The following is a 13,260-nucleotide window of genomic DNA, read 5'->3' as shown; positions in this document are numbered from 1 at the left end:
TTTCCTCACTCTCAGTCTTCTACATCCCACAATGTTTCAGAGAGGCGTGGGAGAAAACAGTGGTTGCATGGTGTCTCATCTCCTTCAGCACCACTGGTATGTCCTCTACCTTCAGAACTTTAAGTTTCCCCAAAAATGTAATCCTGAGTTGAAAGCTGCCCGGTGTCCTCCTCCTAAAGTTGTGTTTTCTTTACTTTAATGGACAGAATGTGGGTTTCCCGAACTTGTAAGTTTCTCTTTAGAGAACAATTCATTGATAGTAAACATTCATGACTTTCTGACCCTTGGTTATACTATATCAGCCCTCTTGTGCTCATTCACAAAGCTGGACTTGAGGCTGAATTTCGCCATGTCAACAGGAGACACAGATATTGAAAAAAAGTCTCTTTCTTTCACTTTGCTAACAAATGAGTTTGAAAGAATTCTGAGTTTTATGTGAAACAAAACCTCGTCACAGTAGCTTAAGCAGATGTTTGTTTTTTTAGACAATAATTACAGTAACCTGAAGCTCGGAGCAGATCTCTGTTCACAGTGTGCTGTGGAACGATGGTCTTTTATCCTGCCACTTGTTTTATTTTTAATAAAATGCTGATTGGCCAGAAGCCAAGCAGAAAGTAGAGGCGGGGAAATGGGAATGCTGGGAAGAGGGAAGCACAGTCTGCTGTGGTGACGCAGCCACAGAAGAAGCAACATGTATCTGCCTCGCCGAATAAGGTACTGAGCCACATGGCTGACATAGACAAGAATAATAGGCTAATATAAGTTATAAGAGTTAATAAGAAGTTGGAGCTACTAGGCCAATCAGTTTATAACCAAGGTAGACCTCTATGTGATTTCTTTGGGATTTAACAACTGTGGGAACCTGACAGGACAGAAACATCATACAACAATAGTCAGAGTGCCAGACGATGGTGGCACACGCCTTTGATCCCAGCACTCGGGAGGCAGAGGCAGGCAGATCTCTGTGAGTTCGAGACCAGCCTGGTCTACAGAGCTAGTTCCAGGACAGTCTCCAAAGCCACAGAGAAACCCTGTCTCGAAAAACAAAACAAAACAAACACAAAAAAACAAAAAAAAAACAACCAACAGTCAGAGTGAAACACCACCAAACTGGAAAACCTGGCAGACATCAAAGAAATTCTTGATACATGCAACCTATCACGGTTAAATTAAGATCAAACAAATGAACAATGTAAACAGATCTCTAAATCCAGTTAAATCGGAGCAGACAGAAGCAGTAATTAAAATACTCTCAACAGAAACCAAAACAGAAAATGTATTTTACACTCCCTGTGCCTCACCATCGGGGATGAGCCACAGAAAATGTGGAAGTTTAAACTCAAAATCCCCATGCAAGAGCTGGTCCTCTTTGACAGAAAGAGCATGATGTTGTCACGTGAGATGTGATCAAGCAATCTCTGTAGATATAAAAATGCGAGATGTTTGGATTTGGATGTTAGTAATTATAGGGATAGTATGATTTAGCTTGATTTCCAATAATTTAAGATAGAATCAATAATGTTTACTGTAGACTTCAATGCTTAGTTTGACAGATTTATTTTTAACTTGAAATCCTCGGTAACTGTTGATGGTAATTCATTGGATGAATATGGTTTGGAGGATTAGATTGCATACAACAAGTAGAGTATAAGATATGTTAAAATATTATTTGCATATTAAACAAATCCTGTGGTTTCATATAGTTTAAGGGTCTCTTACTAATCTATGTGTTGGAAGTGTGGTGCCCATCTGGCAGTACTGATGATGTAGAACCTTATTTGGAATGGAGTCTGTTCATCGGTGACTCTTCCAAAGTGGAGATGTCAAGGATTAAGTCATCCTTATGGAAGTGTGTTATATAACAAGACCTCTTCTGTATGTATACCTTTCCTGTTCTTTTTCTTCACACATTGTGAAGCATCCAGGAGTCCCTCACCAGCACAATAGTGCTATGCCATTTGTACCTTCCAGTTAATAGAATTGTGATCCAAATAGACCTTTACACAAAGTACTTAAACATAACAACACAAAATAGATAACTAAATCATCCAAATAGATGTTTCAATTGGCAGAAACATTTCCCTGGATGGATGCTGGACAGATCCCTACCTGCCTCCCTCTCCACTGCACCCATCATGTGACTTGGGATCTCGTGTTCACTTGTCAAAAACACTGAAGGAGACCCCATTGCCAGGAACGTAGGGCTACAAACAAGAGGGAAGAGCTAATGATCATCCACATTTGTGTCCCCTCAATGTGCTCCCATGGTTATCATGACAGGGAAATACCCCACCATTGCCTGTTTATCATAGGCTCTGTCAGGGACAAAGAGCATGAGACAAACAGGGAAAGAGGTGTCAGGATGTCACTGGCATGGCAGAAGATCAGATATTCTAAAAAGGGACGTATGTTCCCAACTTTTTACAAAAATTTCAAAGATAACTAAAATTTGCCCGTGAGCCTGTCCCACCCTTGTGGGGGTGGAGAAGGCTGGAGCCCTGGCACTGTCAAAAAAGGAACTTGGGCTGGAGAAATGGCTCAGTCATCAAAGGCTAGGCTCACAATCAAAAATATAATGTTCTGTTCCCAGAGGAGGAATTTGCACCCCTGCAAGAAAGTTCTGATAGTAATGAGGGCACATGGACATTTTCTAAATTTTCTATTTTGTTATAAAATTGTAACTTTGCTGCAGACAAGAGGGAGAGAAAGGAAGTCTTTTTCCCTGCTTTAGCCAAAAATAAACAAAGCAATTTGCTTTGTCAGTTTGGCTCCTAATTTCTCAAAGAACCAGTGGCCTTGTGGATTTTTTCGTAGTGTTGATTTTCATGTGTGTTTACATCTTTGGGACTGGACGGGCACTCGTGTGTGAGGAGGTGCACACGCACATTTGTGCTCCTCTGCATGCAGGAGACTGAGGTTGGTGTCAGGAATCATCCTCCATTGTCCTCTTTACTGCCTCAGGAGCTGTCAGTCAATCACAGAGCAAAACAAATGGCCAATCTCACTACCCAGTTCCTCTAGAGATAGCCTGTCCCTGGCTCCTGAGTCTGGAATTACAGGCAAGCTGCCCCCACCCCTGCCCCAGGTGTTAACTGAGGGGACACTCAGACTTGGAAGCAAAGCATTCTAAGCACTGAGCACTCTCTCCAGCCAGGGTTTATTACTCTTCAGTGCTACCCTGTTACAAGGTAATATCCTTCATATGAAGTTAGAGTGTGGGACAAAATAGAGGTCACCAGTGACCCCACCATGTACTCTCCTTGTGGGAGCCAATTTTCTCATCACATCTCCTCCCAGATTGAAGCTACATGCAGGGTTCTCTTTCTGGTATTTTCTCATCTCTTATAGATCAACTTATTCCAAGCCTTGCAACCTTTAAACTGCAACATTTTTTTCGTTATTTCAAAGACAACAAAGATATTTAGAATTTTTTCTGAGCAAAATAAAAAGACATAAGGAAGTGCTCTTTGTTGAATCAGAGATAATTATTTTAATTTTTTATTATTTTTACCTTACTATTTAAAACAATTTTAAAATTTAAATACATTTTGATTATAATTCTCCCTCTGTTCTAAATCCTTCAAGATCATTTTCCCATCTCGACCTACCCAAACTTAACTCTTTCTCACAACACATGCAAAAATGGATATAACAGCAAAATCACACAAAACCAACAAAACCAGAAAAAAAAACATTCAAAAAAATCACAACAACAGACACCAAACTTTAACCAAATAAAAGCACCCAAAAATTTTAACAAAACCAACCAAACAGAAACAAAGTTTCTGTAGTGCAATCATATACTTTCAGCTACTCCTCCCCCTGAGACCTATCCTGGAGTGGATGGTACACCCTGTGTGACTCTTGGAGAAAACTGATTTTTGCTTTCAGAGAAAGGATAAGTGACAGTGTAGTCATTAACCTTTAACCCACTGGTTAGGTTTTAATTCATTTAGTCAATTCATTCATTTTTTAAAAAAATATAAGATAAAATAAGTGCTATTATACTGATGTTGGCTAAGACAAACAGAAGGAAAATAACCCAAAGAAGGCACAAGAATCAGGGAACAACTCATTTTTACACTCAGGAATCCTATAAAAACACTAAACTTTAAGCCATGATATATACACAGAGGACCTGCAGTCCTTGGGCATGCTTCTTCAGTCGCTGTGAGTTCACATGGGCTTTGCTCATGTCCATTTAGAGAGTCTGGTTTTCTTGATATCCTGCATTCCATTTGGTTCTAACATTCTTTTCACCTACTCTCTACAGGATTCTCTGAGGGAAAAATTTGATGTAGACATCCCATTTAAGAACTGAGTGTTTTCTAAAAAAAAAAAAAAAAAAAAAAAAAGAACTGAGTGTTTCAGGTCTCTCTTTAACTGTGTATTGTCTGATTGTGGGTCTGTGTATTTGTTCCCATCTGCTGGGAGGAAGCTTCTCTGATGATGTCTGGACAAGACACTGATCTAGGAATGCAATAGAATATCATTAGGAGTCATTTAATTACTACATTTTTCTCTTTTCTTGAACCAGTCCTACTTGGTTTTACTCTAGATCCCTTGGCAATATGTTCTCAGGTTCTTGATCACCTTAGCAGGATTAGACATGGGTTTCATCTGATGGACACCATAAGACGAATCACTCATCGGTTGGTTACTGCCACAAGCTTTGTTTCACCATACCTTGGCTTTTCTTGCAGGCAGGTAAGACACCATTGCAGATAAAGGGTTTGTGGCTGGGTTGCTGTTTTATTTCTCTTTTGAAAGCATAGAGAGTACATTCCTGCACCAAAGAAGCTGAAACACAGGATAAAGCCTCTATGTAGGCAATGATCCCACCTGTCCATTTTAATTAGCTAAGCAGGTGTTATCTTCAGCAGTGGGGCCTTGCTATGAGTTTGTGAGGAACATCCTACAGTCTAAGAAGTATCCTGGATTGTTTGGATTCCCATAAGGCCCATTTGGCCAGCAACTCTTATTTTTCAATTTCAATTGATCCTGACATATGTAATATATACCTTTGTTTCCATGTTTCTGGATTCCCCTTTCAATAGAAAGAATAGTAATCCTGGTTTCCTCAAAATCTCTCATTTCATTTATACAGAAGCATGTTTAGCTTCTGTAATGTGCCAGTTGCACCTATATGTGTGGAGACACCACAATTCAAGGCACAGAGAAAGAGCCATAACTTTGAACTCATCTCCCAAGGCAACCCTGTTGTGCATTTTTCAAGAATACAATGATGATACCATCATTTTTAATCTCAGTCCTGAACCCACTTTATTTACATCATGTTTAATTTGGCATAGGAAGGGTTTCCTAAGAACTAGCTTGAAAAATACACAGAAGGACCCCTTTTGGACACCACTAAGTTAAAAAAAAAACTCCCTTAAAATATTGTAAGTAAAGATTACTTTCAGAATAAAGTCAGTATTGGGGAGGCATTTATATTTCAAGGCTCATATGAAATTTAAAGTACTTAATTGGTAGGAATGAAAGAATCATTTACAGAAGAGTACTTTACAAGTAGAACAAGGGACTTTAAATCATCCTGGTCCATGTTTGGGACTAGCTCAGAAAGCAGAATCTTCAGTGCTTAGCCTCATTTATTCTTCTCCTGTACAATGAGGGATTTTAGAAAGAAAAGCACAACACCTGGTTTATGTGTCAGAAACAGGTCCTGCCCAGGTCCCAGTTTGGCACTTTGAGAAGATGAAAACCAGTCAGAAGATGCAGGGCACTCCGTACACAGAAACTTAAGTTAGTTGTTCATTTTCTCACCTCTTGTTTTTCTTGTCAAAATAATTAAACCATAATTAAGCTTGAAATAACTGTTGAACAAAATAGATATAGTAATTGTGGAGAGAGGCAGGGACTGGGGCTCTGCAGAGGCCTTCCTTCCCCTTGACACCGTGACAACATGAAACTTGAAGTCTGCAACATCTGATGTCAGCCAAGAGCCCCACAAATCCTAACAGTACAAATATGACCTGACAAATGTCACCTTCCCAGAGCTGCTCCAGATCCTGTCTGCACCACAGAGGTTCAGGTCAGTACATGGAGGTAAGATCTTCCATCCCCTCAGCTGTGCCATGGAGAGTTTCATTAAAGCAGAAGAGTCTCTCTAACTAATCCAGGCAGCAGTAAACCTCAGGACCTCCACTTTCCTTCTGTCCCTGGCACCAGAAAGATCAAAGGAGACTAGTTCCTGTAGATACAGAGATGGAACAGAAATGCTGAGGCATTGCTCTCCATCCTCAGGCTGGAGTATCATGACAGAGCTCTGGCTGGGTGTTTGCCTAAGTTACCTTTCCAAATGGATCAATAAGATACCTAAGATTTTTCAGATGTCTGTAAACCCTGAAAAATATCATGATTCATTCCTGTAATGTCAACATTAGAAAGACAGAGGCAAGGGAAGTGTTTAGTGCTAGTCTGCTTTACAGAGGATGATTCTCTCTCTAAAATAACTAGATAGATGAAGGACAAAAACATCTCTGTTTCAGGTGTCATTTTACCATCGCTGTGCCTTCAACATTGTCATTAGTGTGTGTAACACTTACACTTTTCTCTTTTGATGCATTTTCATGTTCCTAATATTGGCATAGTTTTACAATTATCTTCTAACTCCCAGTTTGATATTTTCCTTCCTATATCTATCCTGAAAGGCTCTCAAGTTTATCTCATACTATTACAATACTTGTCTTAAATTTAGTCATTGTAATCCTGGCTGAAGATTATAACACTCAGTGTAACAGTATCGTTACCATTTTGAGAACTCTGCTTTTTAGGATCCAGGCTGTGAATGGGTACATCCTGAAACAGCTCATCTTATGTTTATCCCATGCTAAGCAGCAAAGAACAATGATCATTTTAGTTTGGTTTGTTTGCCTGCTTGCTTGTTTCTTTTAGATAAAACCAGGATGGATGGATGTAACTTACTTTGGGCTGTTAGGAGTTAGACTCATCCTGACATCACCCATCCATTTAAACACAAGTCCATCTTGTCTTTCAAATTCATTTGCTTTAGTATTTCCCAAATAATGTGGAAGATGAGACACCTCTTCCTAAACTGACAGTGACTTTAGTAGAAAGAATCAGTTATTAGGAGATCAGAGACTTGTCTCAAATACGACTTAAAGTTTAGAAAAGGAAAGAGAGGACTAGAAAAGTAGTAATCTCCCCAAAAGCAAGGATTAAACAAACAGAAAAGTGTTTATATCTTCCATCAGTACTTGAGTGTATTGACCATAGGGATTTTGACTGATTCCAATCACTGAAAAAACACTTCATTTTTTAAATCTAAATCTGTCAGTGAATGCCGATGTACTGCCAAGGACCAGCCCCAACAAAAATGCCTCTTGCCAGGGTAGGAACGTGCGAATTTAGAAATATAACTAAAGAATACAGAGACTCGTGAAAATATCAGAACAAAAACCATAGAAAGTATTGGGAGTGCATTCCTGTGAGTACTGAAAATTGCCTGCATTTATTTTTCCACAGCTTTTATGCCCAAGTAAACAGGGGTGTGGATGGAGGGTGGGGAGAGAGAACTCAACAAAAGACTTTATTAACATGATATGTAGGACAACTCAAAAAGTCAATTCATTTATTCTGAGATATCAAAACATAGAATTTTGTTGTTTAAACAGTAAGCTGTTCTAGACCATGGATGATAAAGGCAACCACTCCCCAGGTGACCTCATAGTTACAAAAGTAGGAGCAGAAGTCAATTTGCATTTCTTGAACCCCTGTCAGGGTGACATGGACCTACTTGAATGATTTCTTTCAATGTTAAAGGAACCAAGCAATCAGATCCTGAGTTGAGATGTGCAGTTAAGTTTGTTGATCATTTGAGCAACCTCTAACTGATGGGGGAGAGTCTTCTGGCTTGTGTTAATTTCATTGGTTAAATAAAGAGACTGCCTTGGCCCTTTAATAGGACATAAAATTAGGTAGGCAGAGTAAACAGAACAGAATGCTGGGAGAAAGAAGCTGAGTCAAGGAGTCACCATGATTCTCCTACAGGACACAGACACAGGTTAAGATCATTCCTGGTAAGCCAGCTCGTGGGCTAAACAGATTAATAGAAATGGGTTAGGTCAATATGTAAGAGCGAGCCAATAAGAGGCTGGAACTAATGGGCCAGGCAGTGTTTAAAAGAATACAGTTTCCCTGTAATTATTTCGGGGCATAAGCTAGCTGTGCGGGCGGCCGGGTGCCAGGGACACAGCCTCGTAGCTCCTACTACTACATCCAACTCTCTGACAGCAAGACAAGATGGAAATAGGCCCACATTTTTGAGCCTCCACAATTACTTCCTTTTCTATTAATTTTAATAAAGCCTGTAATTTTGCAGCAGGATAAATGATGATATCTGCCTTCACTGAACACGATCCTATATCCCAGACTTAGCTGTCATGGGCACATGTATTTTAATTATACATGTCTATGTCTTAGTGGCCTGGGAGGAAAAAGGGTCAAACCTGTCACTGATTGCTGACCCCTGTAAACAAAGGTTCGGGGAAAAGTTCCTCTGGAGTCTCCGTCTCTGAGGGAAATTTATGTTAAGAAAGTTTATGTGCTATTAGATAATGTTTTGTGAATAAACATGCTCCTACAGTCTTTTAATTAAAGGAGAGGAGGATCACCAGGGTTGGGAATGTCTTTTTTAGTTGCTCTGGAGTGTTTTTTAATAATTTTTTGTCATATGAAAAATCTAAATTTTTTTTATTAAATACGTCAAATTTAAGCCCTCATAGGAAACATCAAACTTTTTAAAAACTTTTTTTTTGGTTAACTAAAGCAGTTACAAATATCACCACGTCAATACTATAATTTTAGAGTGGAAATTAATGATTAACACATAATTTGTCACATTACAATTTTTTATAAACCATTTTAATTAAAAGACAAAAAGGGTTTTTTTTATGTGTTAAGTCCAACCGCATTGCTCTTTATGTAATTGTCTCAGTCTCTGAACAGCAGCAAACCCTTAGGCCACCGTCCTCATGTTTGAAGAGGGGCATTAATCATTCCTTGGAATGAGTTCTTTTTCCCTGAGGGGAAAATTGAGGTCTCAGATTTTAGGTCTAATATTTTAACAGTAGATTGAATACCATACTGTCAAAATGAGTTCTGTGTCACAGAGTAAAACAGTCAAATGTTCAGTCTGTATTTTTCGGTATGGCTCCAAGGTAAACAGGACTCATTAGGTCTGGAAATCTGTGCAGCAAGTCCATCAGAGGGCTAGAAATCACCAGTTATCACCATGATCTTTTCATTTCTTGTTAGACTGCAGTAAGTGGTTATTGGTTTAGGTACCCTTTTCTGGGCCTACATCATGGTGGTGTGAAGAGGGCAGGATTATGGTCTTAGGAACCTCTTTTTGCTTTTCTTTACGGAGGCATTGGTACCTGTGATTTCATCAGGGCTGACATGCTCTGTACATCTGCATAATCTGACTACCTGTCAGGATGGCACAGACCTACTTAAATAAACTAATTTAATATCAAAAACAAAACAAACAATCACATCGTAAGTGGAGGTGCAAAGAAACATTTGCCCACCATTTCAACAACCTCTAACTCTCTGCCAGTCAGATAAGATAAAAAGGGGTCGAAATTTTTGGGCCAATACAATGTGCTTCCTATTAAAATCAGAATCATATTGGATTTGTAGAGCTATTTGGATGGTATCAGAGTTTCTAGGACTCGCTTAAACAGGCAATAATTAACTCTTTTCTATAGGAAAAATTGACAGCAATAACTGTCATTTCAAGCCATGAGGTCATTCATCGGGACATTGATATTTAAAACAACCTTGTGAGTTTAACAGGAATGAGGGCAGTGAACAGAGGCATTGCAAGTGCTCAGAACACAAAAACCATGCAGCCACTGTAATATTCAGGTTCCTCTTCTCCTAGAAAATGTGCAGAAAGCTAACCACAAATCGCTGAGAAATGAAAATGCATCTCCAGAACTTGAGGAATAACGTCCTACCCAGATTCAAGTTCTGGAATCAGCTTAGACTGGTGTATAAAAAAGCGGCCTGTCTGACAAACAGGTTGCAGGAAAAGCAGGCTGCAATACCAACTGACATAATTGCTGTTCAAAAGGCCCCACAGAAGCAAATGACACCATGAACTATTAGATAGTGGAACACCTGTTCACACCAGTTACCCCCACGTACTGGGCTACATGCAGTTGACATTGAAGAATCATGACTCAAAATGCACTCATCTCATGGCAGTATATAACCCCTCATTAATCCCATTAATTATCAGGATCCCCCAGTTCAGAGCTGTTCCATATTCCCTTAGATGTCCTGAGGTAACTCAGTGGAGTACAGATGCCCTGAGTCATCTGCTAGGATTACAATTCTCTGCTACCCTCTGTTATAGGAAGCAATACAAGGTTCTGCTAGTCACCATCCCTAGCTGCAGCCTGGCAGTTACATGAAATTTTTCAGGTTATATTTTAATAATTCAGTTTCAACTGTAGCGCTCTATCTAAAGAAGTTGTGCGATTGAACTTGACATTGAGAACTACATTTTAAAAAGACCAGTAAATATTCCTATTGAGTGAAATCATAGAATGGTGAACATACAAACTTTAAAAATATTAGGATGTAGAAATTGAAGTTATATATCTTTGAAGACAAATGCAAATCTAGACATTGTTACAGTAATTAAGATACAAATAAGAAAGGACCCTGTGGCCGGGCGGTGGTGGCGCACGCCTTTAATCCTTGGAGAATCCAGGTGGATCTCTGTGAGTTCAAGACCAGCCTGGTCTACAAAAGCTAGCTCCAGGACAGGCTCCAAAACCACAGACAAACCCTGTCTCAAAAAACCAAAAGAAAAGAAACGAAATGAAAAGAAAAGAAAAGAAAAGAAAGGAACCTGTGTGTTTGGAAATTCAGTGGGGGAAATGATCAAATAAAGAAAGAAAAAGAAAGAGTTTGGTTGGGGAAATTTGCAGTACAATTCAGTTGTGTTGAAAGTTAATTTGTTAAAACATGCATGTACATAGACAGACAGACAGAAAGGCACACACACGAATACACATTTTAACAGGTCAATTTTGCTAGTATAGAACTCAAACATATCTCCTTTAAAACTTTAGGGTTTCATTCCAGTTACCAAGCTCACCGGTCAGAGCACACACATAACTCAGTGTCCACAGGGAAGAGGAGGAGTTCGGGGACCCAGTCTACAGCAGCACATGTGTCCATCACTGTCTCTCATATACCAGAAAATGCTATTGTGCAAAAATGTTTTTTAGATAAATGTCTAGCATTATTGATGAATTCCTGGAAAATTCTTTGTATCCTGAATGCAAGATTTTCTACCCAGAAAGGAAGAAATGCTTTTAAAATTTATTAAGCAAATAGTTTTCCTCTTCATGACTATGTTTGGAACTCTGGGAAACATTTCTGTTTGTGTGAATTATATTTTCAGTTGGTGTGGAGGGCCTGAGAAGAATCCTATACACCTTATTCTCATCCACTTGGCTTTTACAAACATCATAATCCTTCTTGCAAAAGGATTGCCAAAGACCATGGCAGCTTTTGGTTTGAGAAACTTCCTAGATGAGATAGGGTGCAAGATCCTCATTTACCTGACAAGGGTGGCCCGTGGGGTCTCCATCTGCACCAGCAGTCTCCTCACTGTGGTCCAGGCCATCATCATCAGTCCCAGAGCATCTGGATGGAGAAGGCTCAGACCACAGTCTGCATGGCACATCCTTCCATTCTTTCCATTCTTTTGGATACTCAATGCTTTAATAGCTATGAACCTAATCCATTCCATCACAAGAACAAGCCTGAATATATCACAGAGTAAAAGTGAAGACAACTATTGTTCTTTTATGCAAGAAAGTCAGAAAACAAAATGGATTGCTCTCCCTCTCATGGTCCTGAGAGATGCTGTGTTTCAGGGAGCCATGGGAGGCGCCAGTGGCTACATGGTACTTCTTCTCCACAAGCACCACCAGCATGTCCTCCACCTCCAGAACTCCAAGCTTCTCTACAGAACTCCCCCTGAGCTGAGAGCTGCTCAGAGTGTCCTCCTTCTGATGCTCTGTTTTGTTTTCTTCTATTGGGCTGACTGTGCTTTTTCTCTACTTTTAAGTCTTTCTTTAGTGGACAAATCCTTGACGGGAAATATTCGAGAATTTTTAATCCTTGGTTATGCAACTTTTAGCCCCGCTGTGTTGATTCACAGGGATAGACTTCTCCCTGAGTGGTGGCATGCTCAGTGGGAGAAATTCAGAAAATGTCTTTCTCCTTTATTTGTTTAATGAATTTTATTATATCCTAGTTTTATAATACTTTATGTAAGACAAAAATCTCACAAAGGATTTTAAGCGTGTTTTTTTCTTACACAATCTTCCAAGTAACTCACAGCCTTGAGCTAAGAGAGAGAGATCTCTGTAAACTACAGTCATATATGAATCCTTAATCTCCACTTTTCCTCTCTTTAGAAGGGATTTTTTAAAAAATTCTTATATTTGTACTGTGTATGAAGAATTTACCTGCATTATGTCCTTGTAAGACATACATGCTTGGTGCCTGTAAAGAGTAGAAGAGATAATCAAAAGCCTGTGACTGACTGGAGTTAGAGAGGTTGCTCTGAACTAAAGTGTGGTTGCTAGGAATTGATCCTAGGTCCTCTGGAAGACAAGCTAGTGAGTCATGTCTCCACCATAGAGAAAATGGTCTTAATTATATTCTGTAAAACAAATTTTACTATCACCATGATTGGCAGTACACAGATGAATTTATGTAAAAGGAGACTAAACATTGTTTTCCCGGCTGCCCTGAATAAATAATCACAGAGAAACTATATTAATTGCAACACTTTTTCCCTGATGGCTCAGATGGATTTCTAGCTACCCCTTACATCTTTTTTTTTTTATTGAGAAAAGGAAAAAAAAAGTTTCCGCCTCCTCCCAGCCTCCCATTTCCCTCCCCCTTCTCCCAACATTCTCCTCCTCCACCCACTCCTCTCCCCCTCCCTCTCCAGTCCAAAGAGCAGACAGGGTTCCCTGCCCTGTGGACAGTCCAAGATCCTACCCCTCTGTCCATGTCTAGGAAGGTGAACATTCAAACTGGCTAGGCTCCCACAAAGCCAGAACATGAAGTAGGATCAAAACCCCGTGCCATTGTCCTTGGCTTCTCATCAGCCCTCATTGTTCGCCATGTTCAGAGATTCCGGTTTTATCCCATGTTTTTTCAGTCACAGTCCAGCTGGCC

At 39.6% G+C, this 13,260-nt stretch overlaps 1 protein-coding gene across 1 annotated transcript; it reads left to right on the top strand.

Annotated features, from left to right (window-relative positions):
* Positions 1 to 11,332: 11,332 nt before the first annotated feature.
* On the top strand, positions 11,333 to 12,305 carry LOC121434084 (vomeronasal type-1 receptor 4-like). Its single transcript, XM_041632889.1, has one exon. It carries the CDS (start codon positions 11,340 to 11,342, stop codon positions 12,303 to 12,305), a length of 966 nt encoding a protein of 321 aa, XP_041488823.1. The 5' UTR covers positions 11,333 to 11,339.
* The last annotated feature ends 955 nt before the right edge of the window (positions 12,306 to 13,260 follow it).

The sequence above is a fragment of the Microtus oregoni genome, unplaced genomic scaffold (genome assembly GCF_018167655.1).
Source record: "Microtus oregoni isolate MIOR12 unplaced genomic scaffold, Mior012 000042F_ref0000377, whole genome shotgun sequence".
In the NCBI taxonomy this organism is placed as follows: domain Eukaryota; kingdom Metazoa; phylum Chordata; class Mammalia; order Rodentia; family Cricetidae; genus Microtus; species Microtus oregoni.
This window is presented reverse-complemented; position numbering and strand designations above follow the sequence as displayed.

Coding starts and splice junctions, on each gene's coding strand:
- LOC121434084 (XM_041632889.1), top strand. CDS start 11,340: ATGCAAGATTTTCTACCCAGAAAGGAAGAAATGCTTTTAAAATTTATT.